Source organism: Oncorhynchus nerka, linkage group LG20 (genome assembly GCF_034236695.1).
Source record: "Oncorhynchus nerka isolate Pitt River linkage group LG20, Oner_Uvic_2.0, whole genome shotgun sequence".
In the NCBI taxonomy this organism is placed as follows: domain Eukaryota; kingdom Metazoa; phylum Chordata; class Actinopteri; order Salmoniformes; family Salmonidae; genus Oncorhynchus; species Oncorhynchus nerka.
Genome location: NC_088415.1, coordinates 28,269,989 through 28,293,486, shown reverse-complemented (window position 1 = coordinate 28,293,486; position 23,498 = coordinate 28,269,989). Strand labels below are relative to the sequence as shown.

General features: G+C 42.5%; 1 protein-coding gene across 2 annotated transcripts; it reads left to right on the top strand.

The window, feature by feature from the left end:
- Positions 1 to 22,178, top strand: LOC115102194 (acetyl-coenzyme A synthetase, cytoplasmic-like). 2 transcript variants are annotated; one of them, XM_029621854.2, is made up of 18 exons: positions 1 to 962; positions 1,739 to 1,934; positions 7,299 to 7,494; positions 8,070 to 8,142; positions 8,789 to 8,864; positions 9,075 to 9,186; positions 10,083 to 10,130; positions 13,028 to 13,165; positions 13,302 to 13,472; positions 15,332 to 15,465; positions 17,048 to 17,180; positions 17,814 to 17,870; positions 17,987 to 18,067; positions 18,257 to 18,365; positions 18,557 to 18,625; positions 18,932 to 19,108; positions 19,258 to 19,332; positions 19,495 to 22,178. In XM_029621854.2, exons 1-18 carry the CDS (start codon positions 836 to 838, stop codon positions 19,620 to 19,622), a joined length of 2,100 nt encoding a protein of 699 aa, XP_029477714.1. In that variant the 5' UTR covers positions 1 to 835; the 3' UTR covers positions 19,623 to 22,178. The 2 variants fall into 2 exon arrangements, with proteins under 2 accessions (XP_029477714.1, XP_029477715.1); XM_029621855.2 differs by lacking the exon at positions 10,083 to 10,130.
- Positions 22,179 to 23,498: the final 1,320 nt, after the last annotated feature.

Below are 23,498 nucleotides of genomic sequence, written 5' to 3'. Positions count from 1 at the left end.
GGAGTTCAGTTTACAGTCATTCCTCATGCGCTCTTCCTTCGCGTTGTCTCTGCCTTCAAAAGACATTTGGACGAAGGGCAGACCACTTCCACTTCAGGGAAAACGGATATTTTTCCAGATAAATATTTCATGTAGCTTAATTTGAATGGAAGAAGGCGCTATCAAGTCAAGTGGTGTCCAACCTACCACTTCAAACAGAACGGCCTCGTCTCGCTCTCAAGTCAATCGTTTACTACTTCCTTATAGTTATAGCAGCTAGATATTTTTTTTACAAGGATTTGAACTCCAGCTAGCGGTGGGTCTAAGTTAGCTAGCTAACTGGAAACGCAGTTATTAACCTTCTTGAATAGCAGGAAGTGGTTTATATTTTAACCTATTTTCTAACGCTTTGAATAGCTGATGTCCCTAAAGTTAGCTAGTTGCTATCTCGTTTCTTTTGGGTTCAACTGCCTGGAAATATTGCTTGGATTTGCAACCAGCTAAGTTAACGTTGGCTAGTTTGACAGTTAGCCTCATTATCTCAGTTAATGTATTGTTTTCCTATGCATTAATCGAGATAGTCGACTTCTAAAGTAGCTAGGAGGCTAAAGAAGCATCCTTAAACAAGGAAGTCAGAATTAACTATGCCAGTTGTACCATTGTTTTTGTTCAATACCATGCAGTGAGAGGGTGACTCACTGGAGGCTTTTTAAAATTGCACGTAGTAGTTTGAGCTGCAGTGGGCACGAGCAAATAGCGCAATTTATCGTTAATACCATTCTTCGCAGTTTTGCCATCTTTTGTCTCGTATTTCGATAGTTAGGATAGATCGCAAGCCAACTGACTGAAGGGCAAAATGATTCCAGACAAAGCACCGAAGGAGGACGTATTTCATGCAGGAGGAGACTTAAAGAAGGATGCTCATGTACCCAACTTTGAGAAGTACAAAGAACTCTACCTGAAATCTATTGAACATCCAGATGGTAGGTTTATTTACAAACACATTTAAATCAAATGGAATTAGTCACATGCGCCGAATACAAGCAGTGTAGACCTTACAATGACATACTTGCAAGCCCCAAACCAAAAATGCAGTTAAAAAAATACAAATACGAAATAAAGGTAACAAGTAGTTAAAGAGCAGCAGTAAGAAAACAATAGCGAGATTATATACAGGGGATACCGGTTAGTCGAGGTAATGTGTATGTATGTAGGGTTATTAAAGTGACCATACATATAGAATAACGTAAAGGGGGGGGGGGGGGGGCAATGTAAATAGTCTGGGTAGCCATTTGATTAGATGTTCAGGAGTCTTATGGCTTGGAGGTAGAAGCCTCTTGGACGTAGACTTGGAACTCCGGTACCACAGAGCGAGCAGCCTATGGCTGGGGTGGCGTACAAAGCCTTGTGGAAATAAAAGTATTGCATGAACAAAACCTTTGATTTATACCAGCAGTAGGTCTTGTTTTACTTCAGTCCCAAGTGTATAGATTTTGCCAGCATATCTATCCCATGTCTATGCTAGTGTGCATGTAACTACTTGTCTTGCTTCATGTTTTCCTTTGTTCTGTAACATGGTTTAGACATTTAGGGAAATCTTACTTCGAAGCTTTCCAGCAACTGTGAGCATGTCGAGGAAATGTGACACAGGAAATTAATCTGACATTTGTGTGTTTTCTGGTGGTGGAGGATGATTGTCCCCATCAGCCACCTGTCATGTGTCATCATAATGGCCCTTCATTATGTTTCCTTATTCCAGAGTTCTGGGGTGACATTGCAAAAGACTTCTACTGGAAGTCGAAGCACACGGGCCAGTTCATGGACTACAACTTTGACGTGACAAAGGGGGAGATCTACATCAAGTTCATGGAGGGGGCCACCACCAACATCTGCTACAATGTCCTGGACTGTAACGTTCATGAGAGGGGGCTAGGGGACAAAGTGGCATTCTACTGGTGTGTGTCAAATCAAATCTTATGGGTCACATACACATGGTTAGCGGATGTTGTTGCGAAATGCTTGTGACAGTAGTTCTGACAGTGCAGCAATATCTAACAAGTAATCTTAACAATTCCAAAACTTTCTAATACACACAAATCTAAGTAATGGAATAAGAATATATAAATATATGGATGAGCAATGACAGAGCGGCTTAGGCAAGATGCAATAGATGGTATAAAATACAGTTTATACATATGAGATGAGTAATTCAAGATATGTAAACATTATTAAAGTGACTAGTAGTCCATTTAATGAAGTGGCCAATGACTTCAAGTCTGTATGTAGGCAGCAGCCTCACTGTTAGTGATGGCCTATGTATGTGTGTTGAAAGGGGTTACGGAGGCTGTCAAAGCACGCTCTCCTTGGACATTGTCTGTTTCACTGCTTGAGGAGATTTGCCCCTCTGGAACAATTTGATGGAATGCTAGGACAGGAGGCTGAATGCTTCTACAATGATCCTCTGTCCTTTGTCTCTGGTCTTGTCTGAAATGACTAGTGCTCAAGACCCCCGCTCCCCTCTTTTGTAAAGCCAGCCCCAGGTCAGCGATATCCTCATAAATGAATAGTGAATCTATGAGGACGGATGGGCTTCTAGTGCTGGGTGGGTTATTTAGGGATGTGGTAGCTATTTGTGTGTTTTGTTGGTATGAGTGAATAGGAGAGCTTTGAAGTTGAGACACAATACACACATGCTCTTTGCTCACCCCATTAACCACACTAGACTAGGTCATTTAGACCACAGGGAACTGACATGCTGCAGCTTTGATATGCTCTAGTCTCAAGTATTTGTCTTGTCTTGCAAATTGTTGTGCATTTACCAGTTGATGTCTAATGATGAACTGCATTGGGCCTACACTTACATTTACATTTAAGTCATTTAGCAGACGCTCTTATCCAGAGCGACTTTGACTGCATAGGGTTACTCGGAGGTCTCAACTTAACTGATTTTAGAAAACTGACTTCTCACTACAGGAGATGTTCTTTCTCACTAGTAGCATTTTGAAGTCTATTCCTTGTTATTAAAGTTGTGAGAGATTTTGTATAACTTAGACATTTCTTTGTCCCACGTTGCTGTAGCGTAAAAGGCAATGCTCTCTGCAGTCTCTTCCAGTGCTCATGACTCAAGTGTGAATGTCTGTCCGATCAGTTCCAATGTACTGTCAGCCATACCATTAGATTTGCCCTGCTATTTCTCAGCTTATTCAATCCATTGGATATGTCCTTTTCTTTATGAAGTTACTTTTTAGTCTCGCAATGTTGTAATAGGCAAGCTTTTTGTCTGGGGATTCCTTACTTTAGCTGTTTTGTCCCTAAATGATCTCATTTGTATTATAAACTGGATAGTTTGAGCCCTGAATGCTGATTTTGCTGAAAGCTGTGGTATATCAGACCGTATACCATGGGTATGACGAAACATGTATTTTTACTGCTCTAATTACATTGGTAACCAGTTTATAATTGAAATAAGGCACCGCAGGGGGGGGCTGGTGTTGAGATATATGGCCAATATACCACGGCTAAGGGCTGTGTCTTAGCACTCCGTGTTGTCGTGCATGAGAACAGCCCTTAGCTTTGGTATATTGGCCATAAACCACACCCCCTCGGGCCTTATTGCTTAACTATAGTTTGTTTATTTAGTGTAGGTAATAGGCAGGCCTGTGTTTTTGTCTCTCCTCTGCCAACCTCCACAACAGAGTTGGTGTCTTTGTCATCTGTACTTTGACATCTTGAACATGAGTGGAAAGATTTTTTTTTCTCTGCTGACTATTTATAGTGTGTGTGTGTTTCGCCACACTCTGTCACCACCATAGAGAGGGGATCTGTTTGGATGACCTTGACCTACCAGCAATGGTGTAGTTTTCTGCCAATGAGCAGAATGCAGCTCACAAACATAAATCTAAATGGGAGCAGTGGGCAGTCTCTAGTGAGAGATCCATGTTGTGTGAAAGCAGAGCTTTTCATGGGTATTTTCCTCCTCGCGCTCTTGCACATAAACCGTTGTGAGATAACCGTGGCCCTCTACAGTATCTGGGAGGCCTATTGTGTTGCACAATAGGAAAGACCAAACTCGGCCTTTCCTTTAGATTTCCTATTAGACACGGCTGTGTTGTTTATATTAAGCAATGTGTGTCCTGGACTGGAGAGGAGAACTTGTGTTAATCTAAATGCTATTAAGTTTATCATAAGGCTATGTGCGGTTTGCTCAAATGCATTCGCTACCTCAAATGAGAAATCCATTATCTTCTGTCTGGCAGAGTTACCTTGTTAATTTGAGTGCGAAAGTATGGCAGAGCAACAACACAATTAGTGATTGTTGTCCTTGGGTGGAATGTGGGCTGATTGGGTGAACTTGGTTAGAGTGAGTTTTGCTCTAATTTCTCAGCAGGCTCTAGGGGCTCTTGTTATGGGCCAGTGGGATAAGAGGGCCAACTGTGTAAGAAGGGACACAGTGCTTTAACCTCAGTCTAAGCCATTGGGTGGGGGCGGGGGACTAAGCTAACATGGACTTGTTTCAAGATGGTCATACCATGGATGATTTAGGACCCCTTTATATATGATTTGATCAAATTGAATTGGACCTTTTACTACTATAGCCCATAGAAACACATTGCATAACACATTCATAAATGGCAAGAGACAGCCAAAAAATAAATGGGGAACTAGGTCTCTGTTCTATACCTAGGCGATGTATAAGAAAGCTCAGAAAATAGTTTTTTTTGTATACATTTATCCCCTTATTTTTGTTTGCACAAATATACCTTAATTCTTCCATTCTTTTGTATGGGTTCCCCTCAGATGGGTCCTGTGACACTTGTGGGGGTGTAGAGCAAAACGGAGAACAACATGTTCGTGAGTCTCCCCTTTCCATAGAGTGGCCATAATAGTACTGTAGGCCAAACCGCTTGGATGTTAGACTTTTTTGTGAGAAGACTGATTTTCGGGATGTCATATGGTCTAACGAACACCGCTGTAGCGCGGCCATAGGCGGATGCTTTGGACTGAGACGTAGCCCATGCAATATCTCTCAAGCTGACATCTCTAGCTTAAACTGACGCTTTCTGAAGCAGATTTTTGTATTTTGATACTTAGATTGAAGCACGGTAGTCGATAGACTCTTAAGGATTAACAGAGGTACAATCATGCTCAGTAACCACACCATCCCAAATTCTACCGTAAGTGCGCACACTGCCATTTTAAGAGCTTGTCCTTAGTTTGCGAGTCATGCATTTCTCGTTTTTAAAGGCGATTCCCGAGACGAACGATTCCGCAGCTCAGGCACATTGCTGAGTAAAGCAGAGAGCCACAATGTCAGAGTTTATTACTTTAACTGTAGGCACATGAGATACTTAGCTAGAATTTATCCACCTTGAATATTAGCTTTGTGAGCATGTTGGTGTGCTTGAATGTTTTGAGTTTGAGTAGAAAGCAGAGGTTTAGTATTACTCATCTTCAGAATTTTTTGGGGGGGATAACATCTACAGTGCCTTCAGAAAATATTCATACACCTTGACTTCCACATTTTTGTTGTTACACCCTGAATTCAAAATTGATTAAATAGTTTTTTTTCCACACATCTACACAATAACCCATAATGACAGTGAAAACTTGTTTTTAGAAATGTTTGCAAATGTATTTCAAATTTAAATATCTTATTACGTAAGTATTCACACCCCAAAGTTAATACTTTTGTAGAAGCAACTTTTGTCAGCGATTACAACTGTGAATCTTAAGAGCTTTCCAACCCTGGATTATACAACATTTGTTCATTTGATTCTTATTTAAAATTATTCAAGTGCTGTCAAGTTGATCATTGTTAGACGGCCATTGTCAAGTCTTGCCATAGATTTTCAAAACAGTAACTCAGGAACATTCAATGTCGTCTTGGTAAGCAACTCCAGTGTATATTTGGCCTTGTGTTGTAGGTTATTGTCCTGTTGAAAGGTCAATTAGTCTCCCAGTGTCTGTTGGAAAGCAGACTGAACCAGGTTTTCCTCTAGGATTTTGCCTGTGCTTAGCTGTATACCCATAACATGATGCAACCACCACCCTGCTTGAGTTAGGAAGGACACCTGTTAATTATTAACTTCACCATGCTCAAAGGGATATTCAGCGTCTGCTTTTTTTCATTATTACACATCTACCAATCGGTGCCCTTCTTTGGAAGGCGTTGAAAAACCTTCCGGGTCTTTGTGGTTCAATCTCTGCTTGAAATTCACTACTCGATTGATAGACCATAAAGATAATTGTATGTGTGGTGTACAGTGATGGGGTAGTTATTCAAATATCATGTTACCCTCTATTATTGAACATAGAATGAGTCCATGCAACTTATGGAATTGTTAGGCACAGTTTTACTCCACAGCATGATGCTGCCACTATCATGCTTCACTGTAACGATGGTGCAAGGTTTCCTCCAGAAGTGATGCTTGACATTCAGGCATAAGAGTTCAATCTTGGTTTTATCAGACCATAGAATCTTGTTTCTCATAGTTTGAGAGTCCTTAAGTGCCTTTTGGCAAACTAAGTGGCTGTCATGTGTCTTTTACTGAGGAGTGGCTTCTGTCTGGCCACTCTACCATAAAGGCCTGATTGGTGGAGTGCTGCAGAGATTGTTTTCCTTCTGGAAGATTCTCTGATCTCCACAGAAGAACTCTGGAGCTCTGTCAGTGACCATTGAGTTCTTGGTCACCTCCCAGACCCAGGCCCTTCTCCCCCGATTGCTGAGTTTGGCTGGGCAGCCAGCTCTAGGAAGAGTCTTGGTGGTTCAAAACTTCTTCCATTTTAAGAAAGCTGGAGGCCACTGTGTTGTCGGGCACCTTCATTTGCTGCAGACATTTTTTGGTAGCTTTCCCCAGATTTATGCCTCAACACAATCTTCGGAGCTCTACGGACAATTCCTTCGACCTCATGGCTTGGTTTTTGCTCTGACATGCACTGTCAAATGTGGGACCTTTATATAGACAGGTGTGTGCCTTTCCAAATCATGTCCAATCAATTGAATTTACCACAGGTGGACTCCAATCAAGTTGTAGAAATATCTCAAGGATGATCAATGGAAACAGGATGTACCTGAGCTCAATTTTGAATCTCATAGCAAAGGGTCTGAATACTTATGTAAATAAGGTATTTCTATTTTAAAGTTCTAAAAACCTGTTTTTGCTTTGTCATTATGGGGTATTGTGTGTAGATTGGGGATTTTATTTAGTTAATCCATTTTAGAATGCGGCTGTAATGTAACTGTGGAATAAGAGAAGGCGTCTAAATGCTTTCAGAATGCACTGTATCTCTGTATGATGACCATGTTGGTCCCCTAACAGGGAAGGGAACGAGCCTGGTGACGAGATGACGGTGACATACAGAGAGCTGCTCCAGCAGGTTTGCCAGTTTGCCAATGTGCTCAAGTCCCAGGGGGTGAAGAAGGGCGACCGCGTGTCCATCTACATGCCAATGGTGGTGGAGCTGGTGGTGGCCATGCTGGCTTGTGTGCGCATCGGGGCTGTGCACTCAATCGTGGTGAGTAACTAACAACCTACACCTAAACTGTCTGGATTAGGCCGGTTTAGTTTTGTCAAGATACTAGTATCCAAATCTATGGATAAGATACTAGTATCCATATACTAGTATCTTGATACGATAGCAGATTTTCTGTGGCAAAAAAAACAAAACACAAAGCAGACTTCATGATCCTTTAAAATCCTACTTTATGTCAAATAGTGTGTGCTATAGCTTCCGAAATAACAAGTAACTCTGGGTGACCACATGAGGCCGTTTTGCTCAAAATAAGTCTGCTTCATGTTTTAGTTTCCTTTTCTTCCTGACGTCATACTGGTATCATTAACAACCCTAAAACCTATAGACACATCATACCAGCCAGATTTATACCGTCATTAAAGTGCACTTCAGCGACCTTGAATTAGTAGGTTAAGTGGCTGTAATACCCATTTTGCCAGCTTTTTCCTCATAGACTTAGAAGGAACATGTCTACCAACACCCTACAAGGCAAACAGAATAGGCAAACACTTTAGAGTGCATTTGCACACAGTGCACAATGTATTTGATGTGTGTATTTCTGTGTGTACACTATCCAGTTTGCAGGCTTTTCGGCAGAGTCGCTGTGCGAGAGGATCCTGGACTCCCAGTGCTCGTTGCTGATCACGGCCGGTGAGACTGCAAACTAAACTGCAGTAATAAAGAGACACTTATTAGATTGGATTACAGTGCCACAGATTATCCCCTGACCCCCTAATCCACAGTGTTAATTAGCGTGGCTTTGTACTCATCATAGTGAGCCCAGCCCACTGTACAGGCCTACTGCATCACTGTACAGCTTTGGATTTGGAGTGACTCTAATCGGATAACCACCATAACCTCTTTAGATGGTGACCCATTGTGAGTGACTGGGTGTGGTCCTGGGCAAATTTGGTCTATGGCTGAAGACTGTTACCAGTGAATTAAAAACGTTGCACGTTAGCGACACCCATTGGCTGCTGTTCAATTACACTAGAACCCAGACATGCATTCGTTTGACATCCTAAAACATTTTGGAGCTGAGCACGCAATGCTAAAATGTTTTGCCACATATGAATATAATCTAAGAATCATTCATTTTTGTTGTCAGCGGATTTTAAAATATCAATATGAAGATTGTTCCCAGGTTGTGACAGGTTTATGCCAATGCAGTCAGACCGACAGTACCAGTGAAGTCCTTTCGATAGCAATCACTGCCATGCCTTTCTCTCATTGATCGGTGTGCACCCTTTGACCTCATCTGTTCTGAACTCCCCCATCCCATCATACCCCCTCTCAGATGGCTTCTACAGAGGAGATAAGCTAATCAACCTGAAGGTGATCGCTGACGACGCACTACAGAAATGCAGGGACAAGTAAGGACACACTTTCTATCTGACTAGCTAGTCGCGTATACAGACTTCTACTCTGTTTGCTAGATATTTACAACACATCCTTGCCGATACCTGTATGTTTACTTGGAGAGCGTCATGCAGACTTTGTTCATGTGAATCACGACTCTGTCCTTTTACTTTGTCTCTTCCTCTACTCTTTCACACTGCCCCACTCTCTTCTCCATCTGTCAGGAGTTTCCCAGTACAGAGGTGTATCATGCTTAAACACCTGTCCAAGGAGGTGGAGGCCATTCCCCTCAGCTCTCAGTCTCCCCCTGCCAAGCGGCCCTGTCCTGACCTGCAGGTGAGACCACCAGAAAAAGCTCTCTCTCGCCCCACAGTCTCTCTACAGGGTTCTATTCATTAGGGCACACCATAGCAAAAAAAAATGCAATGGAAATTAAAAATGGGTGTTTGTTATTGGACAATTTTTGTATTTTCCATTTTGACCCCTTCTCCCCGATTTTCGTGGTATCCAATTGGTAGTTAGTCTTGTCCCATCGCAACAACTCCCCAACGGACTCGGGAGAGGCGACGGTAGAGAGCCATGCGTCCTCTGAAACACGACCCTGCCAAGCCACACTGCTTCTTGAGATCCTGCTCTCTTAACCCGGAAGCCAGCCTCACCAATGCGTCGGCGGAAAACATCGTACAACTGGCGACCGAAGTCGGCATGCATGCGCCTGGCCTGCGCGATAGGACAAGGACATCCCAGCCGGCCAAACTGTCCCCTAACCTGGACGATGCTGGGCCAATAGTGCGCCGCCTCATGGGTCTCCCGGTCACGGCCGGCTGCGAGCCAGTCTGGGATCGAAACCGGGTCTTTAGTGACTCCTCTAGCACTGCAATGCAGTGTCTTAGACCGCTGTCCCTCCCTGTTAGTTTTTTTTCCGGTTGGTGCCTAATGAATACGACCCCTGTGTTCATAGGGCAGGTTTAGGGCACCTTTAACATTTGCTACTGTTTAATGAATAAATACCTTATCACTTTAATGTTAACTCCCTACTATGTTTGTATTTCACGTATCTCCAGAAACAGTCAACACCTTTGGCTTTTTCTCTTTGGTTTTGTGTACAATGAAAAGCGTAGATGGTCCAAGTCGGTACGGCTTTGTCTCGATGTCATGGTTCAAATGACATGACGCCACCCCTTTTTATGTTTGTTCAAATAGGCCTAACCGTCTCCATTAACCCCTTCTAGCAGGAGAAACAGAAAGACAGAGTAAAGAAAATCCGTCCCGTCCCTCAGGTATTTCAGATTTCCCTGAGCTTGAATTCTCTCCATTTCTTGTCCTTTTCTTCTTAACACCTGTCTGATCTACTTGTCAACGGTAGGCTAACCCTAGGGGTGGATCACACCTCTGTCTGTCTGTCTGTCTGTGGTCTGTCAGCTCACACCGGTCAGGGGTCTCTTACCTGATCTCTGTCTAGCTTTAGGCTTTACTTTCGCTGTACATAAAGCTGCAATATGTAACTTTTTGGGCTACCTGACCAAATCCACATAGAAATGTGTGTTATAGATTTGTCACTAATTGAGAGCAAGTCTAAGAAGCGGTAGATGTGAGCTTTTTTGTGGAGGCAGGTAGCCTAGTGGTTAGAGCGTTGGGCCAGTAACCGAAAGGTGGAATCCCCGAGCTGACGAGGTAAAAATCTGTCGGTCTACCCCTGAACGAGGCAGTTAACCCACTGTTCCCCGGTAGGCAGTCATTGTAAATAAGATATAAGATGTTCTTAACTGACTTGCCTAGTTAAATAAAAAAAATATTTCTATCCTTCCCGTTCTTATGTGTCGCTTTTGAGTCTTACTTTCAAATAGCTGAAAATACAATATTTTTGGTTATGGAAATTATATTTCACTGCATATTATATTTCACTGCTTGTATTGTCACAAACTGAAATTAGGCAAACTATTAGAATTTTACCAACCAGGAAATGTCTGACCAATTTCTGTGTAGTGCATCTTTAAGATGGTGATAAAGGTTTGACCTGAAAGAAACACTGTTTACGTTTACATGCACACTAATAATTCGACCTTAAACTGATGGCAGTTGGCAAATTATGCAATAGTCATGTAAACGCCTTACTCTGCTATCTTAATTGGCGTAAGGTCAAAATGGAAGTAAACATACGCCGATTTAAAACAACTGATTTTCTGAGCAATCTTTAGAATTATTAAGCCCTGTAAACACCGTAATTGGCGTTCCAGCGGTGTAGTTGATCGTTGCATGTGGTAGCACCAGCCGAGCGAGCCAACCGCTTTAGTGTGAGTGAAGTGAGTTCGGAACAACTGAATGTATAGGTCTTAGAAGTAGTTTTCACATGTCCGAACTGTGAATCAAATATGCTTCCCAAAAATAACATGTTTGCTGTGGTAGAACGTTTATTTTGATTGCATTTTTCTGCATTTATCAGAGTGCCATCAAGTAACCCGATTTCAGATGTGTCCATGTAAACAGGAGTGTTAAATAAATCATTCTTCTTGCAAAGCATGTCAACTTTTATTCAAACTATTGTATTAATCTGACTATCCACAATAATCACATTATTGTGTGCATGTAACCACACTCACTGAAGGATAAACAATGACTAAGGTTTCAGATAAGAGGTAATTGACCCCTGACTCCATGTAGATGTAATTGATCTCTCATACTGTAAGTGTGGTCTTTCATTTCATGTTTCAGATAATGTCTGTTTTTTTTAATTTTTAAGTCTTATTGAGATTGTGCACCACTGTCAATATACACTCAGTTTATTAGGTACACCCATCTTGTACTGGGTCGGACCCTCATTTGCCTCCAGAACAACCTGAATTCTTTGGGGTGTGGAAATGTTGTTCAGTTGGTATCAAGGGACCTAACGTGTGCCGGGAAAACATTTCCCACACCATTACACCGCCAGCCTGTACCGGTGACAGCAGGCAGGATGGGGCCGTGGACTCGGGCTGCTTACGCCAAATCCTGATTCTGCCATCAGCATGACGCATACAGGAACCAGGATTCGTCGGACTAGGCAATATTTTTCCACTCCTCAATTGTCCACTGTTGGTGCTGGAGCCGCTTCTTGTTTTTAGCTGATGGGGTGGAGCCCGGTGTGGACGTCTGTTTCCATAGCCCATGAGTGTCAAGGACCGACTAGTTGCGCGTTCCGAGATGCAGTTCTGCACACCACTGTTGTACTACGCAGTTAATTGCCTTTTTATGGCCTGCCTGTTAGCTTGCGCAATTCTTGCCATTCTCCTTCGACCTCTCTCATCAACGAGCTGTTTTCACCCACAGGACTGGTGCTGACTGGATGTTTTTGTTTGTAGCACCATTCTCGGTAAACCCTAGACACTGTCGTGCGTGAAAAGCCCAGGAGACTCGTCATTTCTGATACTGGAACGGGTGCACCTGGAACCGACAATCAGTTACTTAGGTCACTTGTTTGACCCATTCTATAACGTTCAATCAAATAGTAAGTAAATGCTCCGATGCCTGTCTGCCTGCTTTATATAGCAAGCCACGACCACTTGACTCATTGTATGTAGGAGTGAACCATTTTTGTGAACAGGTTGTTGTACCTAATAAACTGGCCACTGAGTGTATATCAATACATGTGCAACACTGTCAATGTTATGCACATTTGGCATATTTCAGAAAAAAAAATCAAGAAATGCAGGGCCCTTACCCATATTTCTAGAACATCTGTTCCGTGTATTTCATTAGCCCCACCCATATAGTGACCTTTCACCCCTGAGAGCAGCATTTTAGGAGAGTAATTCTATTGAACTCTAGGAGTTAAAACATTTAACTTCTCTCACCATTGTTTCACAGACTGTTCAAGCGTAAACACCGCTGATTCACTTAGACTTCCCATAGCCTTTTTATAGCTCTCGTATTTTGTATTATTTGAGAATGTTTGATTTGAGCTAACATTCTCACTCCTGATTTAGGGATTAGAAACATTTACACGTTTCTTCCTACTGCTATCAATTAGGCTTGGTTGTTGCTCTTGACTGAATAGAATCAAAGTAAGATTAGACTTTTTGTTTTTTCCTATGATCGTTATTAGGATGTCTTGATGTGGTTTCTCTCAAGAGCTGTAAAAATTCAGGGTTCCATGTCATTGTGTGGTTTTTACCTGTGTGTGTGTGTGTGGTTCCGCCAGGTGCCGTGGAACCCTGAGGTGGATCAGTGCTGGCTCAGCCTGCTGAGTGGTGTGTCTGAGGAATGTGAACCAGAGTGGTGTGACTCTGAAGATCCCCTCTTCATCCTCTACACCAGCGGCTCCACCGGGAAACCCAAGGTACACATGCTATGCAGCAGTGGCACTCTGTTTCTAACTCCCTTTCTCTCTCCTCTCGGTTTGATATATATTTATGCACTATGTCTTCACATACTTGTAAATGCTGCTGGCTGTGGTGATCATGTCTTGTAATCAGGGTGTGCTGCACACGATCGGTGGCTATATGCTCTACGTGGCCACCACCTTCAAACTGGTGTTTGACTACCATCCTGAGGATGTGTACTGGTGCACGGCCGACATCGGCTGGATCACGGGCCACTCCTACATCACCTACGGGCCCCTGGCTAACGGGGCCACCAGTGTCCTGGTGAGTGGATGGCCACAGGCTTAATACTGTCATTTAGAGGAGGAAGAGGGCTGTCTGAAATGGAACCTTATTCTGTTTGGAATCTGGTTTAAAGTAGTGCACTATATATAGGGAATAGGGCCTTGGTCTAAAATAGTGCACTATATAGTTGAAGTCGGAACTCCATAAATTTCGTTTTAAGAAACTATAGTTTTGGCAAGTCGGTTAGGACATCTACATTGTGCATGACAAGTAATTTTTCCAACAATTGTTTACAGAGATTATTTCACTTATAATTCACAATCACAATTCCAGTGGGTCAGAAGTTTACATACACTAAGTTGACTGTGCCTTTTAAACAGCTTGGGAAATTCCAGAAAATGTCATGGATTTAGAAGCTTCTGATTGGCTAATTGACATCATTTGAGTCAATTGGAGATGTACCTATATATGTATTTCAAGGCCTACCTTCAAACTCAGTGCCTCTTTGCTTGACATCATGGGAAAATCAAAAGAAATCAGCCAAGACATCAGGAAGAAAACTGTAGACCTCCTCAAGAGATGTGTTCTGTCTCCTAGAGATGAACGTACTTTGATGCGAAAAGTGCAAATCAATCCCAGAACAACCGCAAAGGACCTTGTGAAGATGCCAGAGGAAACGGGTACAAAAGTATCTATATTCACAGTAAAACGAGTCCTATATCGACATAACCTTAAAGGCCGCTCAGAAAGGAAGATGCCACTGCTCCAAAACCGCCATAAAAAAAGCCAGACTACAGTTTGCAACTGCACATGAGGACAGAGATCGTACTTTTTGGAGAAATGTCCTCTGGTCTGATGAAACAAAAATAGAACTGTTTGGCCATAATGACCATCGTTATGTTTGGAGGAAAAGGGGGAGGCTTGCAAGCCAAAGAACACCATCCCAACCGTGAAGCACGGGGGTGGCAGCATCATGTTGTGGGGGTGCTTTGCTGCAGGAGGAACTGGTGCACTTCACAAAATAGATGGCATCATGAGGTAGGAAAATTGTGGATATATTGAAACAACAAGACATCAGTCAGGAAGTTGAAGCTTGGCTGCAAATGGGTCTTCCAAATGGACAATGACCCCAAGCATACTTCCAAAGTTGTGGCAAAATGGCTCAAGGACAGCAAAGTCATAAAAGCTGAAATAAATAATTTCTCTACTATTATTCTGACATTTCACATTCTTAAAATAAAGTGGTGATCCTAAGTGACCTGAGACAGACTTTTTACTAGAATTAAATGTCAGGAATTGTGAAAGAGTTTAAATGTATTTGGCTAAGGTGTATGTAAACTTCCCACTTCAACTGTATATAGGGAATATAGGGTCCTGGTCTAAAGTTGTGCACTATATATATGTATATATATGTGTATGTATATGTGTATGTATGTATATGTGTGTATGTATGTATGTATGTGTATATATGTATATATGTGTATGTATATGTGTGTGTGTGTGTGTGTGTATATAATGCTCTTTGAGACACACCCAGAGTATTTTTACGATTAAATGTGATAAACTTGTCATTGTTATATTGAAAGAAGGCTTTACAATGTTGTGCAACAGGACTTCATAATGTCGTATGACCTTTCTATGTGTCTAAAACGTCCATTTGGACAAATGTTTAGAGATTTGTTTTATAACCAAGTCATGGTTTTATTGACTAATATCATAAAGCGACTCATAAAAGTGTGTGTGTAAACAGGAGGGGAAGATGGAAGGGGATATTATTTTCTACCTCTACTTCCTCCTGTAGTTCAGACAGCTAATGATGACTTAGGTTATGATCATGAGGTTGTGTTTACACCATCTGCCTCTGGCTCAGTTTTGATGTGAATTTGATACATGTTCAGTTCGAGGGTCTGCCCACCTATCCGGACGTCAGCCGCATGTGGGAGATAGTGGACAAGTACCAAGTCACCAAGTTCTACACGGCGCCCACAGCCATCCGCCTCCTCATGAAGTATGGGAGCGAGCCCGTCCAGAAGTGAGTCTCCACACTCTTGGCTCATTCAGCCTGTTCCTCACCAGGATTGTGTTCATTAGGGCACACTGTAACAATACTGTTAAAATTGGACAGTACCTCCTTGTTTGACCCTGTTTTTTAAGTAAGTTCTATCCTGTTGAACATGACCTAGGCTTGAGTATGATGGGGCTTCATAGTACAGAAGAAGCATTCCTGTATCTACAGATTGAGTTCTCCATCTGTTTATATTATCATTTAATCCACAAGTCTAAGCTGGGGGGGTTCTACTAAACTATATGGAATTGGTTTAAGATGGTCATACCAATAATCATTTAGCTATTTGAGTTTATGGATCCCTTGGCTGTGGTCACCAACAGCCTGTTGACTGGTCGATCGCCAAACTTCTCTATTAAAAAAACAACAATACGCCTTGCATTTCTTTTTTTATTTGTCCCGGGCTGTTGGCAGTAGGTCCACCCGTTTCAGCTGCTCTGCGTGCCGGGTAGGCAACTTTTTTGATCCATTTCATGTCTGAAGTTACAAACTCTGCCTTTCCTGGGGGGAGCCAATCAAGTGCACTATAGGCCTTCCACTGGCCAATCGGATGGCTCAGACTACCGTGTCTGCAGTAACGTAGCAGGTGTAAAAGAAAGCTACAGCAAAGTTGATACTGTGAGATTTCTAATCTCTTTAAACCATTACTAGAGCGAGGCTGGCAACAAATACAGCAAAGATTTGCTGGTTTTGAGTTTAAGGTTTTACTCGGCACTGTCAGCTTCATACATGGATAAACGGACATTCCCAAACAAAATGTAAAGGAAGTTTGTTCTGAAGTGTCTGTCCTATATCTGAGAGAGATAAGAAAGTTTAGTTAAATATTTCTGATCTCCATGTTTACTCAACTGGTATTGCGGGACCTTCAGACGAGGCATGTGGGTGTCCTAGAGCAAAAAAGACGACGTACGTGTTCATGAGAGATTCACCTTTCCACAAAGGGGTCATATTAGTGTGTAGCCCAAACTGTTCAGATGCTACAGACAGAAGTTGGCAGATTGGATATACCAACTTCAGACAAGTCCTATGACTCTTGTGCAGGTTGTAGAGCAAAACCGAGAACACCATCTTTCCATAGCCCGAAAATCGTGATGTCTCGGTTTCTTTGCTTGACAAACACATCTCTAGCTTTGCCACCTTTCACAGCAGATGTGTAAGGCTGACATCGGCGGATGCAGTGGATTGAGATGCAGACCATGTTAAAACACATCTTTAGCTTAAACTGACAGATTCTGATGGATTTTTGTATTATGCTCATTAGATTTCCAAGGAGCCATGTTACCATGACCTGGATACAGCCCTTAGCCGTGGTATATTGGCAATATTCCCCAAAACCTCTGAGGTGCCTTATTGCTATTATAAACTGGTTACCAGTGTAATTAGAGCGGTAAAAATACATGTTTTCAGGGCTCAAACCACCCTGTTTATAAACTTACTATATGTATATATGTATGTTGGCAAAGTCTGCATGTTTTGGTTTCATCCTTTTGTCTGAGGCTATGGGGGTGTCTGTTAACCCTTTCCCTCCGTGTGTGTGTGTGTGTGTCAGGTACAAGCGGGATTCTCTGAAGGTGCTGGGGACGGTGGGGGAGCCCATCAACCCGGAGGCGTGGCAGTGGTACTACAGCGTGGTGGGGGAGAAGAGGTGCCCCGTGGTCGACACCTTCTGGCAGACTGAGACCGTCAGCAGTTTATTATTCTTTTTAATGCATTTTAGATTAACACACATCAAAACATAATGTTACTGAAAAGATTTTATTGAATAGAGTGGCTGCGTTGCCGAATTCTCTTGACTCTCTACTTCACGCACATTTTTTTTGTCCCCTGTGGCGATGATCTGTCTTTGACTTGCGTAGCCTACAAACTTAAACGTGTACCCAAGACATGATCGTTTTGTACAACAAATGTCATTCTCTGTTGTAACAGTAGGCTATTACAAACCTAAGCAGGACACCGACAGGCAGTCTGTGTGCTACTGCAATGTTCTTAGTTACAACAGACAGAAATAGCCTACATCCTAAAATATTTTTGTAGTGTTGGTTCAAATCACTGTGGGCTTTTATTTCAGCTGTTAATAAATAAGGCAGAGACGTAGGTTACATGTATCATGTTGATCAAAAAATGTCAATGTGATTTGGTTCTTTAGCTCTGGGTAAGATGCTTCCTGTGGGGGCGGAATGGGGCGTTTACCTTCGGTCACGCAGTCTGTCTTGATTCAATACGTTAAAGACATGGATGAGTTGATTGAATGGACATCTTTCTGTAACTGTAATCTCTGTTCTGACTGAATCTCTTCCCATTGGCTTCTGTCTCAGGGTGGCCACGTGTTGACTCCTCTACCTGCTGCCACGCCCATGAAGCCTGGCTCTGCTGTAAGTGTTGTTATATTGACTTCCCCATTCCTGCTCACTGAGATGCTCGCTCCCTCCCTGTCATCATGTGGGATAAGTTGGTCTAAATTGTCGGTCTTTTTCCATTTCTCCACCAGACGTTTCCTTTCTTTGGAGTTGTCCCTGCCATTTTGAATGAGTCTGGGGAGGAGCTTGAGGGACCAAGCGAGGGTTACCTGGTAAGACACCGGGAGCAATTGGTTATCCAGAAGTTTATGTAGAGATCTACCCAGTACTAAACATTCGATTAATTCTCACTCCAATACGCAATATTCTCACTGCAGTATGCTGTCGGCTGTCTATATTTGATGAAGTGGATCTTCACTGCTTGTTTGACTTTGGACATCCTTGCTTCTTATCCCCCTCAGGTGTTCAAACAGCCCTGGCCAGGAGTCATGAGGACTGTGTTTGGGAACCACCAGAGGTTTGAGACCACCTACTTCGAGCAATTCCCAGGATACTACGTCACTGGTGACGGTAAGATGAGTCTAACATGGCTAACATCCTGAGCACCATTAATGACTGGCGTTTTGTAGAATAACTCACATTTACCATATGTATTCTTTGAGTGTCATGGACAGTGCATTTTTGTTTTTGTGTATACTAAATCAAGACCCTCTGTTGTTGACATGGAAACCACATTAATGTGTTGCTGTTTTCCCCCCCAGGTTGCCGTAGAGATAAGGATGGGTATTACTGGATCACAGGGAGGATAGATGACATGTTGAATGTCTCAGGTGAGCACTTCCGTCAGCTGGAGCTCTGTGAAATGTGATGTACAGTGTGTTGGAGTTGTCGGTACTGTAAGGTCTCTTGTCCTGTCATCTGCACTGCTGCTAGTATAGTGCTCTAACAGGTTCATTTATCTTGAGCTGGGGAAGGTATAGGACTACCACTACTAGGGCGCTGTCTGCTGTTGTGAAATATTAAAGGTTGTCTTCTAGTCATGGTGCATGTAAGAACCTTCTCTAACTTGTGATTTACAGTAGAGATCAGTGGACTGTTGTACTATATGATAATCCTGTGGGTTGTGTGTACATCAGGTCACCTGCTGAGCACGGCAGAAGTGGAGTCGGCCCTGGTGGAGCACGAGGCGGTGGTCGAGGCAGCGGTAGTTAGCAGGCCGCACCCTGTCAAAGGGGAGAGTCTCTACTGCTTCGTCACGCTTACTGACGGAGTCAGCTTCAGCTGCACCCTGGAGGCCCAGTTAAAGAAACAAGGTACGTTTTGGTTTTATCTGTGTAAAGCCAACTACAGTACTGTCACTGAACATGAAGGGGATTGTCCTACACTGTCTGCATGCATCCCACACCGACAATATGTTTCTGTATTGGAGCTGATGACTAATGCTGTTTATCTGCTTTGACAGTGAGAGAGAAGATTGGTGCCATTGCCACTCCAGACTTTATACAGAATGCCCCAGGCCTTCCCAAGACCAGATCAGGTGAGAGTGTACCTTGGTTATGATTGTATTCTGTACGAACATGGTTTTGAATGTGAACATGTAACATTTTCCACTATGGCTTGATTTGAAAGGTGTTTTGAATGAGAGCTGGTAACTTCATTAGTGACTGACTTACCTTTACTCCCCCCTCTGTGTACACAGGTAAGATCATGCGGCGTGTGCTACGTAAGATTGCCCGTAACGAGCGAGACCTGGGCGATGTGTCCACGCTAGCCGACTCCTCAGTCATCGAACTGCTCTTCCAGAACCACTGCTGTGGCGAAATGTGAGCTCACAACTACAGAGGAGGCCACAGTACCCTGACACTCTTACCGAGGCTGGGCAGGGAGGACGAGGAGCAGAAGGAGATGTATAAATGTAACTGTACAGCCTTCACTGTGGGACTCGAGCCAACACTTGGGTTAAAGAAACACAACAAAATCCCTCTAGTTTGTCAGCAGTTCAGTTCTCCCCTCTTGAGTACACTTAATGTACTATTAGATTCAAAAGTTTTATTTTTTAATTCTCTCCATTTGAACTATGTACACTTGTTATTTTGTCCTTTTTATTTCATTGCCGTTTGACAAAGGATTGCTATGCATGTTTGTCTGCACGCTTGAAATGTTTTAACTTTTTGAGATGCATTTTCCACTCCAGCTTTGTCTTCTAGAGGCAGGGCTTGTGTACTAGCAGAACTGCGCTGAACACTCCTCTTTCCTCTGTTTAGACTGGGTTGATTGTATTAGAAATAAATCCAAGGTCCCCCTTTTGCAGAAATAACTGAAGCCTTCAAAACCCCTTTTATACGGCCTATGTCATTCACCAGCAGCTGTCATGCTATTTCAGAGGGTCTGACAGGTAATGGCACACTAGATTCAAGGACCTGTTCTATTACCCTTTATATATGGTATGGCTTTGCTTCTACACAGAGTGTACTAAACGTTAAGAACACCTTCCTAATATTGAGTTGCACCCCCCCTTGCCCTCAGAACAGCCTCAATTCGTCGGGGCATAAACTCTACAAGGTGTCGCAAGCGTTCCACAGCTTTCACCTGGTCAGTCTGTCATGGAAAGAGCAGGTGTTTCTAATGTTTTGTAACTCCGTGTATATGATTTGTGAATATCTGATTTAGTCCTTGTAAAGGATTTCAAGACTTCATAAGTTGTTTGAAGTGGGACCAAACATAACATGTAAGACCTGTTTAAATTGATTCTAGTATTTTAAATAGTTTATGAAATATCATTGTGTTCATGTGCCAACACTTTAAAAAGAAACACTTGTAACAGCTATTTGTTTTGAAAGCATTTGTCTGTATGTCACATGTTTCTCAGTTTTCTTTTTGTTGCCCCTTTGTATCAAAGTGACATGCAATAACAGTAAATGGACTGACTGATCTGATCTGTTTTTTATTATTTTGGGATATAAACCTGGGTTCTAGGCACCAAATGGTAGAAAACAAACCAACAGGGAGAGACTACTTGGACTTTTTTATTTTTCATTTTCTGTTGAACTTTAAAAAATATTTTCCATTGCATGTCCTAATGAGTACAACTCTGTGCTGGGCATGTTGGAGTGCTGTGGTCGTTCTATTCATTCAGTTGCATCTCATCTCACACCTTTGCAGTTCTTCTTGACCTTTCCTACGTTTCCAGTAGATGGTGCTATAATTATACAAGACCTACAGTATACTGTGTTCAGTTATTAGCTAGAATCCTTAGTTTCTACATCTGTTTTTCATCATAAATTAATGATGTTTATATCCATTGTTTCTTGAAAAAGATATCTAAATGCTTCATGGGCTTAGTTTAACTGGCATACACCATCAGAACCCTATAAGCTTGTTTTACTCCAATGTTTGTAAACAAACAATATATGGGCTCAAAACATGGTTCAATTGTAATATCAAGGATGGTCAGACATTGCAGCCATCTGAATTTGAGTGGTTCCATTTCTCTAGGCCCATCCCTCAACTTTTACAGAAACAAAGGCTATTGACTGCTTTGTTATTGTTTCAATGAAGAACTCTGGTTTTAAAGAACAGGATCTTTGGGTATATGACATAAAGCAGGATAGAATCCTGTAGTGGCCAAAAGGCCATGTTAGCATTGGCAGCGCCGTTGAATACTTCCACCATTTTAGTGTAGTCATTGGATGGGACTTCTAATTTCATTGGCTGGTGACCCTGTTGGGGCATGTCCAACCGTGTCATCAGGAGGGATCAGCCAAACGTGAAGAAGGAAAAGGAAATAGCCTCTATGGCACTGCCCGTGCTGTCACAAACGCTATAATGGCACAGATACAAAGACAAGTCCGCTATATAGTATCTGACTGAACATGACATGAGTCGATGTAATAATGGTATATTTAGTTCCTGAATCAGAATACTCTAGGTAGGAGACAGGAATACTCCTGACACCATTACTTCCCTATTCAGCCTTACTGCTTTATGCTACGCTGACTGGGGGCTTCTTCATCTTGTCGATAATTGACATTTGTCTGCAATAATTGGCATTATTTTTTCAAGATCACTTGTATACATAAGATGAGTAAACCAGTCCTTAATCTTTCCCTGTTTTTTTGTGTCGCATCCATTTTTCTGGTCGTTTGACTGAATCATAAAATAGTCTAATATTGGAAAGTGTGAATGTATTGAAGGATATGCTACTGCTGTAAATTAAGTAATTCTGTGTGTGCTGTCTGGCTTGCTTATATAATTGAGATGTAGCTGACCCGTTATTGTTTTGTATTGTTTGTTCATGCTCTGTTTCATCAACTGCCTATTTAACTGGAAGCCACCAGCCAGTATCCTGTAGAGTTGAAGATGAATAAATATATTAATGATCCACTCCCTCTTCATTGTGTTCTACTCACTGATTGATTTCTTCTCAGATTTCTCCTAGAATGGAACCTGCCTTCTGTTTAAGTGGAACCAGCACCACCCTCAAGATGGCAGTGATTGAGCATAGATAAGACTTAGTAACTATAGTAGTATCCTTTGTCATTGTGTGTAGACTGGAGAGAGGGTACCACTCCACAGGAGGTTGGTGAGGACAGGCTTGTATTGTCGAGTGCAATAAGTGGAATGCTATCAAATACATGTGGTTTCCATGTGTTTGATACCATTCTATTTGCTCCATCCCAGCCTTTATTGTGAGCCGTTCTCTCAGTAGCCTCCACTGAACTCTAGCTGTGACTATATAGATTTCTATTTAATGAAGTACATGCTTATCTAGTATAGGAAATTGATACGCACTTGTATGATGTTGATCGGTAACATGAACCATTTGCTGGCCATGGGGATGGCTGGGACTGAATAATTGATGAAGTTGTTATTGGTTTTGGGGTAGAGGCTGGTGACGCTGGACTGTATGTATTCATTGTATTCATGTCGGGCAGCATGTGTTCATTATATATATCCGGCTCCCTTCTTCCAGCTCAGTTTTGCTCAGGGACATGAACAGCCCTAATGACGCTGTGGTCGTTCATCAATGAGACAGGTGAAGCAAAGGGGTTTGTCCTCATGTTTTGGTGAGGTGTGTGTGTGAGAGAGAGTGGCTGGGAGACCACATGATGTGTCAGGTTATTGTATGTCCAGGTCACCAAAATCCATATCTAGCTAGTTCACAGTATCGGACCTACGGTATGTGCCTCTGCTTTGTCCTCTTTTTAGCATTCCCTCCACACATAAAACCTGAGCACCCCCAGGCTTGCATCTGAAATGGCACACTATTCCCTATATAGTGCACTACTTTTGACCAGGGCTGATATGGCTCTAGTCAAAAGTAGTGCACTATATAGGGAATAGGGTGCAATTTTGGACACAGATCCAGATTGATCCATTCATCCGTAGGTTCATCTTCTCAACCCTCCTCTGGTGATAGATACAGTCTATTCAGGTCAGTAATAGTAGGCCCTGGCCAGCCAGTCAAACGGCCAACTTGCAGTTTCTTTAATGGGAGGAGGCTGGTCTTGTCTGTGCTGTAGTCTGGGTAGAAAGGGCAGCTCCACTGAGACAGGATTTAAATCATAGGACACTCAGTCTCACGGTGTGAGTGTGCGGACGTTCGTTTCTCTGTGTGTTTCTGTACTTGCGTGTGTGTGTTGCCCATACATGTGTAATTTTAAGACTAGGTCAGTCCCCCACCATGGCCTGTTGATGGGGTCC